The sequence below is a fragment of the Lacerta agilis genome, chromosome 7 (assembly GCF_009819535.1).
Source record: "Lacerta agilis isolate rLacAgi1 chromosome 7, rLacAgi1.pri, whole genome shotgun sequence".
NCBI classification, from domain to species: Eukaryota; Metazoa; Chordata; class Lepidosauria; order Squamata; family Lacertidae; genus Lacerta; species Lacerta agilis.
In genome coordinates this window covers 46,339,910-46,358,920 of record NC_046318.1, presented here as the reverse complement: position 1 = coordinate 46,358,920, position 19,011 = coordinate 46,339,910, and the positions used below count along the sequence as shown (strand labels likewise).

General features: G+C 42.8%; 1 protein-coding gene across 5 annotated transcripts in view; it reads right to left on the bottom strand.

Moving 5' to 3' along the window:
* The window catches only part of ASXL3 (ASXL transcriptional regulator 3), a 98,185-nt gene extending 81,761 nt beyond the window's left edge, over nt 1-16,424 (bottom strand). For 2 of the 5 annotated variants that reach the window (XM_033155120.1, XM_033155121.1), the window contains exon 1: nt 16,190-16,424. In XM_033155120.1, the coding sequence (XP_033011011.1) occupies nt 16,190-16,243 (54 nt within the window). In that variant the 5' untranslated portion in view covers nt 16,244-16,424. The remainder of the gene's footprint in view (nt 1-16,189) is intronic. The other 3 variants (XM_033155122.1, XM_033155123.1, XM_033155124.1) reach the window with 2 other exon arrangements.
* Between the last annotated feature and the right edge of the window lie 2,587 nt (nt 16,425-19,011).

Genomic DNA, 19,011 nt, shown 5'->3' with positions numbered 1-19,011 from the left:
CAACATTATCTGAAGCTTCTGAACAGTCTTCAAGGGCACTCCCCACATTAAGAATTTTGCAGTCATCAAATCAGAAGGCATCAAATGCATTAATGATGGTGCTGAATATGGCAGAAAGGGTCACAGGCCACTAAATCAGAGGATGCCTACAAAAATTATTTCTATATGCTACTACTTCCTGAAGATTAAGGACAGCAATGGAATCAGGAGTACAGCAATGTTCACCTGAGTGGCAAGTGGGGGCTGACAGCTGATCATGGACAGTAATTGTGGAATATATTACATCTCTAGATCATAGAATGTAGAGGTCAGCATTAATGTAAAGCTGCATAATTAAGGTTTGTAATCATTATAAAAGTACACAAGTATAAATTACACCTTTACTCTTCTGCATACATGTTAGCAGGGGGCCCAATCCTTTTGTCTACTGTTTCTCTGCATTTTCAGTAGAGAAATGCTATTCATTCTTGGCTTTCTACAAATTCACCTAAAGTTAAGCTAACACATCTGTAGTTTACTGTGTGTGTGTGTGTGTGTGTGTGTGTATAGTCTACAGAGATCTATGGATGAAGGACAGTATACAAATATATGTGTGTATATATATATATAATAACCAGCAATTGGTGGAGTTTCCACCCCTGCAATATTAAACAATGCCCTGCTATATGCCCTATTTTGGGTGTTCAGTTTACTCACTTGTGAACAAACAGATGAAGGAGAGTGGTGGAGTGCTACTAAGCACCACCCATTAAGGTGCATGACCTTCACCCTCTTTTCAGTATTCCACAGATTTGAGGGTGAAGGTCTGAAGCAGGAAGCATCTTCCATCCATGGAAATTCCCTATGCTGTACAGAAGAACCGTGATTGTACAGAATTCTAAATCACATGGGGAGCCGGGGCAAGCAGGATGTGGCTCCCTGCTTCAGACCTTTGCCTTAGCCTTGTGAAGGGTTGAAAAGTGGACCAAGAGGGTTGGGTCTTGGCAGTGTGCCCCCACTCCCCCTTCATGCGTTTGTTTACACATGTACAAAATGAACGTTCCAAATAGGGCTTGTGAGTTCTTTTGTTAGAATAGCAATTCTGGACTGGGGTTACTCACTTAATTCATAAAACATGGCATGTTCTGTGTCTTGATCAGTTCTAGCAGGAGTATTGCTAGTGAACTGTGAAGAAAGACTTAATTTTAACACCTCAGAAAATACTGATATCCAAGGCATGTTTGCTGTCTATATGAAAAGCCTAATTTACATATGAAAAGAGTGAGGAGAGAAACTGAAACTAGGAGAAGGAAAGCTTCTTCCTGTTATTAATAATGATAATAATAATAATATGTTTCATTTTTCATTCTCACAGACATTAGCCAGTATATTTGGGGATCATGAGAAGAAAATAGGAAGATCTGCTCACAAAGAAATGAAATCTTTGCCTCTGGTTTAAGAAAGGGTGTTGTTCTATTTTGGAATACCAGCAGGAGGGAATACTTTTGGTTTCTCTCTTTATAACATACAACATGAATGCTAGACAGTTGTTGAAGTGATCCAGATGCAGACCTGGCAACTGCTCAGGCTATGATGTTCCCAGACCCTCAGGATAAAAGGTGCAGGGTTCACAATCACTCTGGACTCCCTTCCCTCCTTTTGCCTGGTCCAAGTATTCTCTGGGCATCCAAAATGAGAGAGAGGTGGCTGCAAATGGCCAGTATTTTGTGGAAGGGATCTGAGCACACAAAATTTTTTTAGAGACCCTTCCACATGTATAATATGTAGGGCTATAGCTGCTGTTTTCCCACAGATTCTTCGTATGGTTGCACTTCTGCTTGTCTCATCTTGTGAGACAAACATCTGGGTTTCATCTCCAACCAGATGTGTTGAGCTAAGGCTGCGCCATGATTTTGCTTACTATGGAAGCCTTACCTCTGATGTCTCAAAAGCACAGACCCACTGTTCTCCCCTCTCTTCAGAATCCTAGAGTGTCTTCTCTCTAATTCTGCCCTCGAGCCACAGCACCATTAAACTACAGTGGTACCTCAGGTTACAGACGCTTCAGGTTACAGACTCCACTAACCCAGAAATAGTACCTCGGGTTAAGAACTTTGCTTCAGGATGACAACAGAAATCATGCGGTGGCGGCGCAGTGGCAGCGGGAGGCCCCATTAGCTAAAGTGGTACCTCAGGTTAAGAACAGTTTCAGGTTAAGAACGGACCTCCAGAACGAATTAAGTTCTTAACCCGAGGTACCACTGTATTGGTCATTAAGTAATATAATTGTAACACTGTATCACTGACTCAGACCAAATCTATTACCGTACTTAAAAGTATTCCAGAAACTAAATATGACAAGTCAGGGTTCTGAGCTAGAGGCTCAAGCGGCAAGAACACTCGGCACATACACAGATGCTCTTGCTAGCTGTCAGTGATATTTTTTGCTACGTTTGTTAAATGTTATAATGGTTAGTGTCATAACAAAGATCAGCCATCATGTTATGACATTTATCTTCATAAATGAGGAGAGGAAGGGCATCTGCAAGTTATTCCATCGCTTGCTATGAGACGATTAATGTCATAGGAGATAAATCAGCATCTACAGTACAAGAAATGAGAGACAGCATCCCAAAGCGTAGCCATACCCTCTAAGTATCTATGTTTGCAACCAATGCATTACCCACAAACACACAGCTGTGAACTACTCAGATTAGTTCTCAAGCAGGAATAAAAGTAGCATCTTAATTTATAAAGTCAATATATATTGGCTTTGCATTATTGTGCAGTTCAGCTCTTTTATCCCTTCATGCTTCTTCCAACCTTTTAAATGTTTTTTGTCATAGAAATGAGGGCCATTAAGATGTATCATTCTAAGGACCCTACATAACAAAACATGCATCATTCTTTGTGTAGAATGGCATGGCACATAAAACATGGGCAAGGACTGCAGATTTTGGGAAGAAATCCATTTATAGCCAGATTCTAAATGTGTTGAGGATGGATATAAATGCTTATGGAGGTAGAAGTTAGCATGCAATGCATCCACACAACTAGTATTTTTCTAGGATTGGATTGATAATTTAAAAGGCACTATATAAAATGATTTAAAAAAAAAAAACTCAAAGGGTTAAACTGTTGTGTACATTAAGTGTGTAATTGCATTTCCATCTCTCAATATTTCAAAACTGTAGAGGGGGCCAGGGGCCAGACTGAGATCACAACACTAAGTGTGTGTTACTTTTTCCACCCACGTAACTTTTTGTACACATTTTCTCAATTAATTCCTCCCTTCCCCCAAAAAAGCTGTTATTTGCCTTACACTGGAACTGCTATGGGCCCAAACAGTAGATTTCCTTATGAAGCAAATAGTACAGGTGAAACTAAAAAAAAATTAGAATATCATGGAAAAGTTCATTTATTTCAGTAATTCAACTAAAAAGGTGAAACTAATATATGAGATAGACTCTCGACATGCAAAGCGAGATATGTCAAGCCTTTATTTGTTATAAATGTGATGATTATGGTGTACAGCTGATGAAAACCCCAAATTCACAATCTCAGAAAATTAGAATATTAAATGAAATCAACAAAACAAGGATTGCAAATAGAACAGTATTGGACCTCTGAAAAGTAGAAGCATGCATATGTACTCAGTACTTGTTTTGGGCCCCTTTTGCATCAATTACTGCCTCAATGCGGCGTGGCATAGATGCTATCAGCCTGTGGCACTGCTGAGGTGTTATGGAAGACCATAACAATAGCGGCCTTCAGCTCTTCTGCATTGCCCAGTCTCGTGTCTCTCATCTTTCTCTTGGCAATGCCCCATAGATTCTCTATGGGGTTCAGGTCAGGCGAGTTTGGTGGCCAATCAAGCACAGTAATCCCATGGGCATTGAACCAGGTTTTGGTACTTTTGGCAGTGTGGGCAGGTGCCAAGTCCTGCTGGAAAATGAAGGCAGCATCCCCATAAAGCTTGTCTGTGGGAGGAAGCATGAAGTGCTCCAAAATCTCTTGGTAGATGGCTGCGTTGACGCTGGACTTAATGAAGCACAGTGGACCAACACCAGCAGATGACATGGCTCCCCAAATCAACACAGACTGTGGAAACTTCACACTGGACTTCAAGCATCTGACATTGTGTCCCTCCCCATTCTTCCTCCAGACTCTGGGTCCTTGGTTTCCAAATGAGATGCAAAAGTTGCTCTCATCAGAAAAGAGGACTTGATACCACTGAGCAACAGACCAGTTCTTTTTTTCTGTAGCCCAGGTAAGATGCTTCTGACGTTGTTTCTTGTTCAGGAGTGGCTTGACAAGAGGAATACAACATCTGAAGCCCATCTCCAGGATCCATCTGTGTGTGGTGGCTCTGAATGCACTAACTCCAGCCTCAGTCCACTCCTTGTGAAAGTCCCCAACACGTTTGAATGGTCCTTTCCTGACAGTCCTCTCCAGACTGCGGTCATCCCAGCTGCTTGTGCACCTTTTTCTTCCACATTTTCCCCTTCCGCATAACATTCCATTAATGTGCTTTGCTACAGCACTTTGGGAACATCCCAACTTCTTCTGCAATTACCCTTTGAGGCTTTCCCTCCTTATGGAGGGTCTCAATGATGGTTTTCTGCACAACTGTCAGGTCAGCAGCCTTTCCCATGATTGTGATTCCTACTGAACCAGACTGAGAGACCATTTAAAGGCTCAGGAACCCTTTGCAGCTGTTATGGATTAAGTAGCTACTGCACCTTTTCACAATATTCTAATTTTCTGAGATTGTGAATTTGGGGTTTTCATCAGCTGTACGCCATAATCATCACAATTATAACAAATAAAGGCTTGACATATCTCACTTTGCATGTCATGAGTCTATCTCATATATTAGTTTCACCTTTTAAGTTGAATTACTGAAATAAATGAACTTTCTCCTGTAGTATGGAGCAGAAATGACTCTCCCTTCCCTGTACCACAGCCCTAATTCAGATCATGGTCCCTGCTCCTATTTTTAAAAAATCAACGATACGGAAATTTGATCACACATTTAACATATCCAAGACCAGGAGCAGAAGGAAGTAGCATTTCTATTATAAAGTTTGTTTTCTGTTTTTTGTTTTAATGCACTGCTTCATTATGTTTTATGTTGATGGTTTTTATGGGTATAATCTACTTTGACTTTTCTGCTTGGATGGAAAATTGGAATGCAAATCTTGTGCAATAAACTACATATAATACTTTGCACCATCCCTGGAACTAGTGTGTGGTGGAGGTGCTTTTTAGAGAAGGGCTAAAGCTCTGTACAGTGGTACCTCAGGTTAAGAACTTAATTCGTTCTGGAGGTCTGTTCTTAACCTGAAACTGTTCTTAACCTGAAGCACCACTTTAGTTAATGCGGCTCTCGCTGCCGCTGGGCCGCCGTGCCACAATTTCTGTTCTCATCCTGAAGGAAAGTTCTTAACCCGAAGTACTATTTCTGGGTTAGCGGAGTCTGTAACCTGAAGCGTCTGTAACCGAAGGTTCAATATCTGGCATCTGCAGAAAGGGCTGGGAAAGATTCCTGCCTGAACTGGGGCATAAAGCAGGGCAGATTCAAATCCCTTCCCACTCTTTCCAATCAGAAGTCCATTGGGGCTTACCCTGGTTTTTTTTGGGGGGGGTGTTGATCAGACTGTTTCCTGTGATCCCTCATTCATGTTCTTTTAATCATATGGAAAGTCCACAGGATCCAATTCATTATCTTTGCTTTCAGGTTGCCAGCCTCCAGCTAAGGGACAAATGTGAACTTAGCCAGCTAATGAGACATCATTATTTTGCTCTAGTTATTCCCCTTACCAGGGTACTTCCTCCTCTAGCTTAAAATACCACAGGGTTTCCCCACCCCATTTAACTGAAAATGGTTCACTACAAGAATGGTTGAGAACTACTGTTTCAAAAAGAGCCATACCTACAGCAGCATCTCACAAATTCATACAGAAGAAATAGGACATGATCTGATTATTTTCTGGAAGGTGAGTTTTACCCCGTAAAGATCTGGAGCGCATATACAGATGACAAAATTCAATGGGCCTGCTACTTACATGTCAGATTTCAGATTAAATATCTACAAAACATCACAAACCAAACTCAATTACCATAAAACAGGAATTTCTGTCTTTCTTCAGCTATGCATTGTAAAGAAAAAACACACATACTACCATGCCAAACAAGTACAAAGATAGCCTTATAAAACAAATCTGAGGAAACCCTGAGGCAAAAAATACAATAATAAAATAGAATACAGCTCTTCAAAGCTGCCTTGATTACGGATCAAAGAGAAAGGCCATCAAAACCTCCTAAAGCAGCAGCGTTTTTACATGTCTAAAAGAGAATTAACTTAGAACAAATATGGAAATAATGGAAGGTCTGTGTTAAGCCAGCCACAAAGAAGTCCTTAGTGTAGTTAAACAAAGTCAAATCAAATCCCTATTTTATAACAGCATGAAACTATTTTACTATAGTTTAAATTCTATTTATAGTAGCAAGAGTCAACACTTGAGATAAAAGTCAAAGGGATTAAAGTCAAAGCTCTAGCTATACATAAGTTATGATACTGATTTTTGGTGTCGTTTGTGGCCTTCAAATATGAAGACACAGCGTGAAATATTCCCTCACTACTATATGATTTAGTTCAACTGTACTATCTCAGCAAAACAGAGAAGGGAGGAAATTGCATTTGGGTTTGAAAAGCTAGATATATTAACCGGTAAATGTGCAGTTCTCTGTCTCTCTGTCTTGCAATTAGTGCTTCTTCTTTTTTACTGCTTATCAACCATAATGGGCATCTTTAAGTTACAGGTTTCTGTATTTTAATCATGAATGAAAATCACATGCTTTCTGCTGTGTTACATAGAATGTTGCTCATGGTCTACTGAAGGAGATACTATTGTTAGTATGTACATCAAGATTTGCCACAACTGAGCACAGTGCAAGGATAGATCTCAAGGTGTGGTGGGCAGAGGTGGAGGCACATGCATGCATACAGCCATTCATAGAATCATAGAGTTGGAAGAGACCACAAGCAGGAAGCACCATCAAAGCATTCCTGACAAATAGCTATCAAGCCTCTGCTTAAAGACCTCCAAAGAAGGAGACTCCACCACACTCCTTGGCAGCAAATTCCACTGTCGAACAGCTCTTACTGTCAGGAAGTTCTTCCTAATGTTTAGGTGGAATCTTCTTTCTTGTAGTTTGAATCCATTGCTCCATGTCCGCTTCTCTGGAGCAGCAGAAAACAACCTTTCTCCCTCCTCTGTATGACATCCTTTAATATATTTGAACATGGCTATATATATTGGTCTGTAGATCTTCATTGCTCTACCTTGTAGGGATAGATAAGTTCACTGGACGTCCCCCAACCCATTTCCCTTCTTTTCTTCCTAAATTGCAAATCCACTCATAACAAAAAACAAATACAAATACAACCCCCAACCTAGTTTTAACTCAAACTGTAATCGTTCATGTTACACGTAGGTAGCCGTGTTGGTCTGCCATAGTCAAAACAAAATATAAAATATAAAAAATTCCTTCCAGTACCACCTTAGAGACCAACTAAGTTTGTTCTTGGTATGAGCTTTTGTGTGCATGCACATATGATCATCTTCAACATGCTACTTTGAGATGCAGAATTAATCTGCAATGAGCTTTTATTTTATTTTTTGAAGAAGTGCTTTTGGGGGGGCAAAAATTATAATAACCATAGACATACAACATGGAATGTTCCATAACTTCATTTGATGGATACACTGTCATTAACACTATGACTTCCTCAAGCTTTCTACTTCCTATGACATTGATTTCTTTTCACCATATTCTGCTGTTTTTGTTCCTGGGTTGTCCTTAACCATTTTTATTCACCAATTCTCATCTTTTATTGCATTTCTGATTTTTAATCACCTGGGGGAACCCCTGTGTTGAAGAGGCAGAAGAAAAATCTGTGAAACAAACAAATAACAAAGATGCTGAAAGATACTTGGGAAGATGAGACAACAAAATAATGAACACCAATAACTTCAGGTGTTGATGTCTTGACAGTAATTGCTGCTGTCACCATGTACTCAGAAACCAACATAAGCAACTCCAGAAGGTACTAGACTGATCCTAAGCTGAGGAGTTCAAATATATCATACTAGTGTGGTGTTTACATGCAAGCATTGTTTCTTTTTCACTTACTGACGAATATGAGTAGTGCAAGTTTTGACCTATAAAGTGTTTAACAATCTGGGTCCTGGGTGTCTGAACTGTCATCTCCTGCATAAACATGCCCTTCCACTACCATTGGAAACCTTCATATTGATGCCCCCCACCCACCTCTGCTTTGGAATTTAGGCAGCAGAAGCAGCTAGATTTTACTGCTGTGGGCAGTGAGAGATTTTACTTTCTTGGGCTCCATGATCACTGCAGATGGTGACAGCAGTCACGAAATTAAAAGACGCCTGCTTCTTGGGAGGAAAGCAATGACAAACCTAGACAGCATCTTAAAAAGCAGAGACATCACCTTGCCGACAAAGGTCCGTATAGTTAAAGCTATGGTTTTCCCAGTAGTGATGTATGAAAGTGAGAGCTGGACCATAAAGAAGGCTGATCACCGAAGAATTGATGCTTTTGAATTATGGTGCTGAAGGAGACTCTTGAGAGTCCCATGGACTGCAAAAAGATCAAACTTATCCATCCTTAAAGAAATCAGCCCTGAGTGCTCACTGGAAAGACAGATCCTGAAGTTGAGGCTCCAGTACTTTGGCCACTTCATGAGAAGAGAAGACTCCCTAGAAAAGACCCTGATGTTGGGAAAGATGGAGGACACAAGGAGAAGGGGATGGCAGAGGATGAGATGGTTGGACAGTGTTCTCGAAGCGACTAGCATGAGTTTGGCCAAACTGCGGGAGGCAGTGAAAGAAAGGTGTGCCTGGCGTGCTCTGGTCCATGGGGTCACGAAGAGTTGGACACGACTGAATGACTGAACAACAGCAACGCAGCTAGATTAGAAGCAAAACCATTTATGTAATGGTGCCAGACCTTGGAACACCCTTCCCAGTGATTATTTATCAGGCACCAGAGGTAGTTTTAGGGTAGTTTGGCTGCACTGGGCACCACAGGGGGGCACCGCAACAATGATGTCAAACAGATCACAAGAGTAGTAGAGTGGGGGGGATTTTAGAGCTGCACAGGACACCACTGAAATTTAACAGCCTCAAGTCCACCACTGCAGGCACCTACATTGTTACTGTTTGGCACCAGGTTAGAAGCATTTTTACTGCATGGGATCTTTGCTAAAACCTGCTTACTTATATTTTGCTCCTACTGCTGCTTTTAGTATAACTTTTCTTTATTGCTCAGTGTTTGGTCTTATTGTCACTTTTCAGAACTGCAAGCCACACTGAGAATTAAAGAGAACAATGGATTGTAAATCTGTTAAAATCTACTGCCCTAGGGAAAGTCAACCAATTAGGGTGTAACCACACAGTATGTTTGTCCACACAATTCCAGTCTGGTGCCTTAGCAAAATGCCAAAAGAACAGAAAGCAATCCACAAGAAAAGACATGATGATGTGTAGAGCTACTCCTTCCTTCAAGCAGCCTATTTTGTCAGCACACAACCCATAATTCTCTGAATCGCTCAATCAATATAGATTGTGCATGAGTCCCATGTGGCTTACATTCTCCTTGCACCAATATGGCCTCTGCCCCCTAACCATCCTATGCAAACACAGACAGCCCAAGGCACCCATCTTATTTTATATTTTAAATGTTATTTCATGGACACAGTTCAGCAGATTGCATATAATCAAGTTTCAGTTATGTATTCAAACTGATTGCCTGAGTCAGCATATACAGGTTAACCTTTTAAAACACTATGGAGTGCCCATAAAATATTGTATGGAATGGAAAACAAGTATGTTTGCTCAGCAGCTTTATTAAAAGCTGATTATCTTAACATTAACATTACCCCCATCAGAATGTCTAGCTTACACAAGGGCTACTCACTAGATAGACCCCCTTTCCAAACAAAACAAAAAACCCTATAGTTGCCATTGATCTCACTCCCCACTCTACCTGACACCTGTTCTCTGCCTATTCAAACAAATGGTACAATTGAGCAGAAGCAGTACTGGCATGCATCGTTGATGAGTAGTGCATGCATAATACAGTCATACCTCGGGTTACGTTCGCTTCGGGTTGCATTTTTTCGGGTTGTGAACGTGGCAAACCCAGAAGTGTTTACTTCTGGGTTTCACCCAGCGAGCCTGCGCAGAAGTGTTCTGCGCAGTTCACGCATGCGCAGAAGCACTCTTTCGCACTTTTACGCATGTGCAAAAGCGCCGCTCGGGTTACAGACTTTTTGGGGTGCGAACGGCACCCCGGAACAAATTGGGTCCGTAACCCGAGGTACCACTGTACGTACTAGAGCACATGACCTGTGCCAGTATTCTCTCTGCCTGTTCGCTCATTCAGCTGTCTCTCCCAATAGCATAGTCGGTGGTATATTGGAAGAACATGAGTATGTAATAATTATTATTATTATTTATTACTTGTACCCCGCACATCTGGCTGGGTCTCCCCGGCCACTCTGGGCGGCTTCCAACAAATATTAAAATACAGAGGCCAATTGTCTCACTCTTAATGCCAGTCAAATGGACAAACTTCCATTCCCTCACAGAAATCGGACTTTGAGCTGTTTAGTACTTTTGGCTACTGAGCATTCTGAGTCACACACTAGCTCACCAATGACAGATGCTTCATAATCCTTAGAAATATAGGGTGTGCAATAGTATGTTTGGGATGTACAGTCTTTGATGTTTCTAAAGCATTAAACAAAGAAATTGAAGGATGTTTGCCTGAAAGAATAAAGTGGAGCAGAGCACCAATTGATGAATTAACATATGAAGAAGGGACAATAGAGAATCACAATGCCATACTGAATACTTCAAACTGATGGTTATGAGAAGATCCTATGGACCTTAAGCCTCAGCTGTTCTTCAGGGAAATAATTTAAAAAGCTTCTCTACATGATCCAGAGATGCATATTGTACCAAAACACACACACACAACAACAACAACAACAACAACAACAACAACAACCTAACACCCCCAAACCCAAAGAAGAACACTTTGTTTAAAAACAAACCACCTCTGCTTCTCCTTTTTTAGTATATCCAGAGAGCAAAACTATCTTTGTACAAAAAGTAAGGCCTGCTGCACTTAATGTATATGTCTGGTGTATGTATTTACAGATTATTTTAAAAGGTTTTTGTCCCCTAGAAGAACTGGGGCTTGAAACACGTTGGGATCTTTCATAAACATTAGTTTACGTAAACATTTTTTATTTCCTCCCCCTTTTGTCATCCTGTTGAGCTCTGATTCTTTTATGCCTTAGGAATTAAAGGTGAAGCTAATAAGAATAAACATTAGGGTTATGTGTGATTATTCTAGCCAGCAATTGAACACATTTGCCGTCCAAGTAGCAAGAACATGCCTGCCTGCCTGCCTTATATCAAGTCAGACCATTCACCAATCTGGGTCAGTGTGGTCTATGGACTGACAGTGGCTCTCCAGGATTTCAGACAGGCATCTTTCCTAAACTTACCTACCTGTAGAATTGCCAGTGTTTAAACCAAGAGTCTCCTGCATGCAAAGCAGGAGCTGTGCCCACTGGGCTACAGCCCCACCCCAAGTAAATATATGAGTGCCCCCCAAAGATACAGAAGTCTTCTAAGGACTGGCTTGTGTTCTCGTACAAGGCCTATAATTTTTGCCTCAGTTCTGGTATACACAAACTATGTAACTAATAATTCAAATAAAGCTGTAAAGCTAAACCTATTTTTCTCTGCAATGCACTGATACTATTTCAAATAGTACAATGGGGAAAAGAATAAAAGGGAAACATTTATTAGTCAATGGGAGGTGTAGTGCAAACAAGACATCAGGTTACAAACAGAATTAATGTTCAACAGTTGTCCAATTTGCGTAAGAGATCCTGCAGAAAAAATCCTGCATATTAAAATATGTATTGAAATGTATATGCATAGCCACACTTCAAAAGGCAGTTATATCTGCACTGACAACCTTAACTACCATTTCTGAGTACTCTACATCCTTTTACACTCTAACAGTATACGGTGGCTTTATACTGAGGGATGACATTGCTACAATGAATGGTTTAAATATTTGTGTTACTCTGCCCTTCCCATGGCAGATTAAGCATTTGGTAACTCAGTACTCATGGAATTCTGTAGTGTGAACATTGATCAAGCTATCACAGGAGTCATTGCTTGAGAACATATTAGGTCTCAACTGTTTGCTTGTCACTGAAATTGATTCAGTAAGGCCAGAAATAAAATATTGATGAATCCCAAGAGAGCAGAATAACAAACTGGTGAAATGCTTACCAGTGAACACTTTGTGGCATCACCATGCCTTGAGAGATCTCAGATTAAACTCTAATTCAACTACAATACCAGAGCCAATGGAAGCGATGATATGTGTTGTCCCTGCTTTCTATCTAAAGTATTGCATATTAAGGATCTTGCCTTTGAGTTGAATAGATCAGATTGTTAAATTCCATGTAACACTGCTGTTTAGAAGTCCATACCACATTATCTGTTGTTCTGTAGATTCAAACTAACCTGGGAATAGAACCAGTTACAGGTAGGTAGCCGTGTTGGTCTGCCATAGTCAAAACACGAAAGCTCATATCAAGAACAAACTTAGTTGGTCTCTAAGGTGCTACTGGAAGGAATTTTTTTATTTTTTATTTTGTTTTGACTGGGAATAGAAGATCACTGGGTGTTTTGTTGCAGACAATGCATTTAGACCCAAATTTCAAACCTGACTGGCAGCAGTAGATATACTTCTGCAGGGCCAGAGGCAAGGTGAGGCAATGGACTCAGGCAGCAGAACTGGCCGGAAGGGCGCACTGCTTGCTGCCGTTCTGCCTTCTCCTGTGCCATGGGTGGGCCCTAACACTGCCCCTGGCAAGGGGGCACCCACAGAGGAGGCAGCACCAGTGGTGATGTGGTGGCAGGGCATGCCTGTGGAGGAGGATGGGGCAGGGCATTATGGCAGGGTACAGTGGTGGTCGTCTGAGGTGCCTAAAGCCATAAAATGTCCCAGGCTGCCCCTGTACTTCTGATATAAGTACATCCCCTTTCTTCTACTCACAATCCCCTAACTAAAGTTTGATGGAATTAAAAGTGAGCTTTATACATGCCAAGGGCATGCTGTGCCACTAAGTTATAGCAACACCTCTAGCTTTACAATGCAACTCCCTTTCAGCTATACAAATCCCTGATGAACCCAGTAAAAGTCAGACTTCCATGGAATTCATAGATTGGATGAGATCTCATAATGCAACATTTTGGGAGGCAGAATAATGGTTGTAGACCAGCAAACTCTTGAGAAGGACCACATGTTTCCCATCTTTGTTATGGGGTTTCAAAAGTCCCTATCTGGGGGGTGCTTCACCTAGTCTAGAGATGACAGTTAGTGAACACTGCATATTCACTCACTGGGGAAAGGATCCATAGTATCATAGTGAAAAAACACATGGTACAATCCACCCTATACATCTTGGAAGCAAATCTCACTGCGTTCAACAGGGCTAATTCCCAGGTAGGTGAGCGTATAACTGTACTCTAAGCATTTTTAGTTGAGCATAGTGTTTCCTGTTTTCCTATGTTTTATGGCATCATATGTTACTGTATTTCACTGTTGCAACAAATGGTGTGCTACAATTATTCTACACACTTACTGTGTTTGATACAAAAAATCAAGTTTATATCATGATACAGTATATACACTGCATTAACACCAGTTGCTAAAGTGTTACATTTATAGATTCTGCATAGAAGAATAAGTGGACACAAATCTGATCTCATATATGGTAATATTCAAAAGCCAATAAAGGAACCTTTCAGTCTCCAAGGATACTCTGCCACTGACCTCCAAGTGGCTACTCCCAAACAAAGAAACTTCAAAACTGAGGCTGTAGTATGAAACCATTGACTTAATTTATCAAAAGGTTCAATACCGGTAGTATAACTTTTGGCTCAAATCAAGATCAGGGATTCCTATCAGGCTACATGTGCTAATTAGTTATCCAATGCTAGGGTGTTTGTGTTATCACCAACACTGCCTTGTAGAACGGTCAATGTCAATAGCATAAGTAATTTTAGCATAAGTTACAATTTTAAATTTAATTTCCTTCTGATCTCATTGTTTGCTTTTTCACACTGAGAGTGATACCACGCACACCAGCAGTTCAGGATAACTGCTCATGTATTTGGCAAAGCAGACCTGAGTCCATGAAAGCCTATAATAAATTTGTTATCTTTTAAGGTGTCACAAGACTTTATATGAGTTATGTGCAGAAGATCAAACTACAGTGGCAGTGCCTTATTGTCCCACCAAACACAGTAAAAAACAACAACACCTTTTTGAAAATAATGTGCTTTGCAGCAGACATGAAACAGCAACAAAAAATGAACATAGTCGCAGACACATTTACCAATTAAGTATCAACTAGAAGGCAGCAAAACAGATTCAAAAGTCAAGCTATATAGCCAGCAGTCGGTCCTTCAAGCAGTCCACACACACACACACACACACACTTACATTGCTGCACTGAACAGAGTGTGAAACTTCACAAAATACATACACAATACTGTACAGCAACACACATCTTACTGCATGCAGCAATGTTGCAGAGCCAATTTACAATGTGATTCTATACATGTCAACTCGGAGGTAAGCTCTATCGAGTCCAATGAGACTTACTTCCAGGTAAGTGCAGTCTTAATTTGCAAGATTACAAAACACAGACAATTCAAAGCTTGAAAGAGAATTTTTAAAATGTGCACTAAAACAGTACAATGGAAACAGAAACGGGTGGGAAGGAATAGAAATATTTATTTTGCCAATGAATACTGGTGTCCTTAGAAACACAGCAGGCTTTTGAGGAATGGTACAATCAGGTATTTTCTAAGAACGGTGGATGAGAAACTATACGGTGCACAAGCAAACCCCTCACATTTAACACAAGCATGCCAAAATGTAGGTACAAACATTTGATATTTAAATTCACTAATACATAACGTGGGCAGGCAGATTCTTGGAACATTAAGGCCAGCATCATACTACAGTATCTCTTTCTACAGAGTGAAAAAGTGCATACAGGACTCTCAATTCTCCTCTCACTTTCATAAACGTGGAGAAATTTCTCTAACCAAAGTCACACACACATATATAGGAGTAAACACTGCTTGATATACATATACATGCTATGGAAGTAAATTCTGACATACACACACACAAACACTACTCTGTTACACACGTGCTGTAACAAGGGAGTTGCCCCACGAAAAATACCGTTTTTTGTTTGCACATACATACAAATTAAATGATCACTAAAACAGCTTTCATACCCATTAATAAGAATGAAGTAGAGTACATCTATCCCAGGCTGTCAACTACACACACACACACACACACACGACTCCTGACGATAATGAATGAAAGCACTATGGAGGAGTTATAACGGGGTGGGAGACACTGCCCCTCGCTCTAGTTACTGTCCAGGTGAGGAAGAAATTCTCCGTCTTCCCCAATTTTCCAGATCAGTGTGGGGTTACATTATATCAATAACCAGGAGTGCTTATGGCTTGACCAAGTGAGGTGGGGAGGGGGCAAGCGGAGGAAGCTCGACATTTCTATTCAGAAACTAGGAGCGTGTTTCGTAGATCCCCTGCCCGCCCGCCTGTGGCCCTTCGCCGCACGGCCTTCCTACACCGGACGGAGGAGGGTCTTCCCTCCAGGCTGGCGGTGGACTAACTCACTACGGGACGTGGCATGCAGTCAGGCAGTCCACGAACAAAGTAGCTCCCCGAGCACAGCCGCTCCGCAGAGACTTCTTCTGCACGGAACATTGTTCCACGAGAACGCAGCCTCCGCTTCCCGTCTCGTCCCGCGCCTCCAACACTCCCGCGGAGCTCGCCGGAGGGGCTGCCTCTCGCTCGCCTGCCCCGCGCGCAGCGCAGCATCCCCTGCCGACGGCAACAATGTGAAGGCGCTCAGGTCGGGAGGGGGGCTGGCTGGCTGGCTGGCTGAGCCAGGCGCCTCCCCGGCTCGCCCGCAGGAACAGCAGCCGGACGGGCCGGCCCCGCATGCACAAAGCTCCGGTCGCACCTACCAGGCGGGCAGCCTCGGCCCAGGTGCGGTCCTTCTTCTTCCTCTTGTCTTTCATGTTTGCATCTCATTGAGATGGTTCTAGGGGGGGCGGGGGCGGGACGGAACGTGCGGGGACGGGGCGGGGGGAGGGCGGGGGAGCCCGAGGGTCCCGCACAGACAACGAGGCGGTGACGTGGAGTCCGAGAACCCCCGAGGGAGGGGCGCGGGGACGGCGAGCGGGCGGGGGGCTGGGCAGGCTCGGGCTCGGGCTCGCGCTCCCGCAGCGGCGGCGGCGGCGGCGGCGACACAGCTGACAGCTTGAGGGATGCTCCGCTACGCAAGTCACAACAATGCACTATGACGTCACGCCAGGGAATGGCGACTGCACAAAACATCCCAGCCGAGGCCGCCGCGCTCGCGAGCAAAGCACACGAGACGCGCACAGGGAAGAAAGAGCTGCCCGAGATCTCGCGAGAGCTGCCGGAGACCCTCGCTTCGACCCACTCCCAATCCCCTCCGCCGCTTTCCCTTTCGAGCTCCCCCCCCCGCCCTCTTTCGCTTTGTACATATAGAGCGGGCAACAAGACTACATGTCCCAAGGTGCAACGCGGCTGCTCCTGGTACGTTTTCCTTTCCTTTTGTTTTTAAAGGCAGCATCTTGCATCCCGGGATTTGTAGTCAGAAAGAAACCGAGCTCTCCCGGCTCCCAGCCGGGATCGGGTTGTTGTCCCTCCGTCTTCGTCGCCCCCTGCGCCGCGAGCCCGGTTGTGCCAGCTGCCGGGCCGCGCACAAAGCGAGCGCAGGCAAGGAGGCGGAGGCAGTGGGGCTGCTCCTCGCCTCGTAGCCCGGGAAGCGGTTGCGAGGAGCGGCTGCTGCCTCTGCCTGCTCACCTGGGCTCTCTTGGTGGCGCGGCGCTTGGGGCAGCTCTCGGGGGGCTTGCCCCTCGCAGGAGCTTCCTTATAGCCGCCACGATTCTGCGGTCCCTCGGAGAACCCCGTCGAGAGGGAGGGGACAGGTGAGCAGAAACGGGATGGAGCAAGGAGCAGGTTCCAGCTGCAAGGGGCTGCTGCCCACATTGGCATGGGACACGCGTACGCAGACCCGGGGAGGCCTTGGTGCCTACCCCGCCCCCAGCTACGCTAGGAATATAGGAAGCTATTGCTTTCTACTGAGTCAGACCAGTGGTCCATTCTGCTCAGTATTGTCTATTGTGTCCGCACTGCCTGGCAGTGGCTCTCTGGGCTTTCTCCTGGAAATGGCAGGCATCGAACCAGGGGGTCTTCTTCTGCACGCAAAGGAGATGCTCTGCCACAGCTTCCACCCCTTACGGCCCTAGAGTCGCTTGGTGTGTTTGTGGGAAGAATAAGATCACAACCATTTCCCTCGTCCCTTGGAGCTAAAGTGGAGGGAAAAGCCATTTGCTGTACGTACCTCATTTGCACGGAACCAGCCTTTTTCTCTTGACTTTCATTCTTCCTTACTGTGCTTATCTCTATTCCTCTCCCTTGCCTGCCCCTATTTTTAGTAAGCCGTACATCCCAGTACAGTATTGCATTGAAATAGCTCAGTGCCCTCCTATGATGAACACATTTCAGTGGGCATTCTCATGTGTCAAGGCAGTGCTGTGTTGCTCACTTTTCAGAGGCGGTTCCAGTGCCATTCCAGTCACCATTTAGTGGTTTCTTCCCACTGCTTTTCCTTAGACACCTGGTGTTTCCTAAAGGTGCCTAACAGCCCAATGCAAGGGTAATTGGTAAACAGAAGAATTGCAGCACATCCAAACCTATACAATTGCACAATAAATGTTATTTCTATATAGACATTTAAATAAACATTTTAATGCTAGATAATTTTGCAATTTGTTGTTATATATTGCCTTGGATACTAGGTAGGTAAAAATTAAACATATATGAAAATTGAGCTGTGTGGCATTAGGTAAATTCTGAGGAAATCCGTGACAGACAAAGGTGCTGAGGAAGTATGCTGTAATTATGAGTAAATGCTTTTAGGATCACAGCCAAATGCTGCGCGGGCATAGTAATTTCAATGGAATGAACCGCAAGGACTGATTGTTAGCTTTTGAAAAAGTTGATTATGCTAGGTCTGAAAGCATTGATCAGTTAATCAGTGAGATTAATGCTATGATTGGAGTTTGTATTTAAAATTCCAATCATGGCATTAATCTCACTGATTAACTGATCAATGCTTTCAACACTATTCTAGTAAGGGGTGGACAATTGGATACCCCTGCACCTTTTCACTGGGACCACTTGACCAAAGCTCCTTTGATTTTGTGTTCCTCCTATTGGAAGTTGTTTCATCCTTCAACAGGCAGGCAGAAAAAATTATATTTTGTGCCTGCTTTGACTTTTCCTATGTGAAAGATGGGTAGAGTTAAGGATACAGTACAGTAAAATACAATATAAGAAATAAAAGAAGCAATAAAAATACAATTAAAAATCATACAGCACCTAGCACTATACATTACAATTGCTATAACAGGCCAAAAAAACACTAAGTGGTCCACCAAGACTCAGCAATTTTCAAGTGGACTGAGGAGCGGGAGTGGGTGGGGCTGGGAACCAATGCCTTAGTCCTCAGCAGTTGTTCAATATAATTCATGTGACTTACATTTGAAAGCATACTTATTGTACCTGTGAAGGCACAGTATCATTTTTGTATATTTGTACAGTCAACCCCTTGTTTAATTACACTTCAAATGATACATGTTTAGTGTATTACCTGATTCACAAAGGAAATACAGATACAAACATATAATTGTATATTTGTATAAAGTTAGTCTTTCACTTGGAATAATTAAACTTACATTATTAAAACAATTTT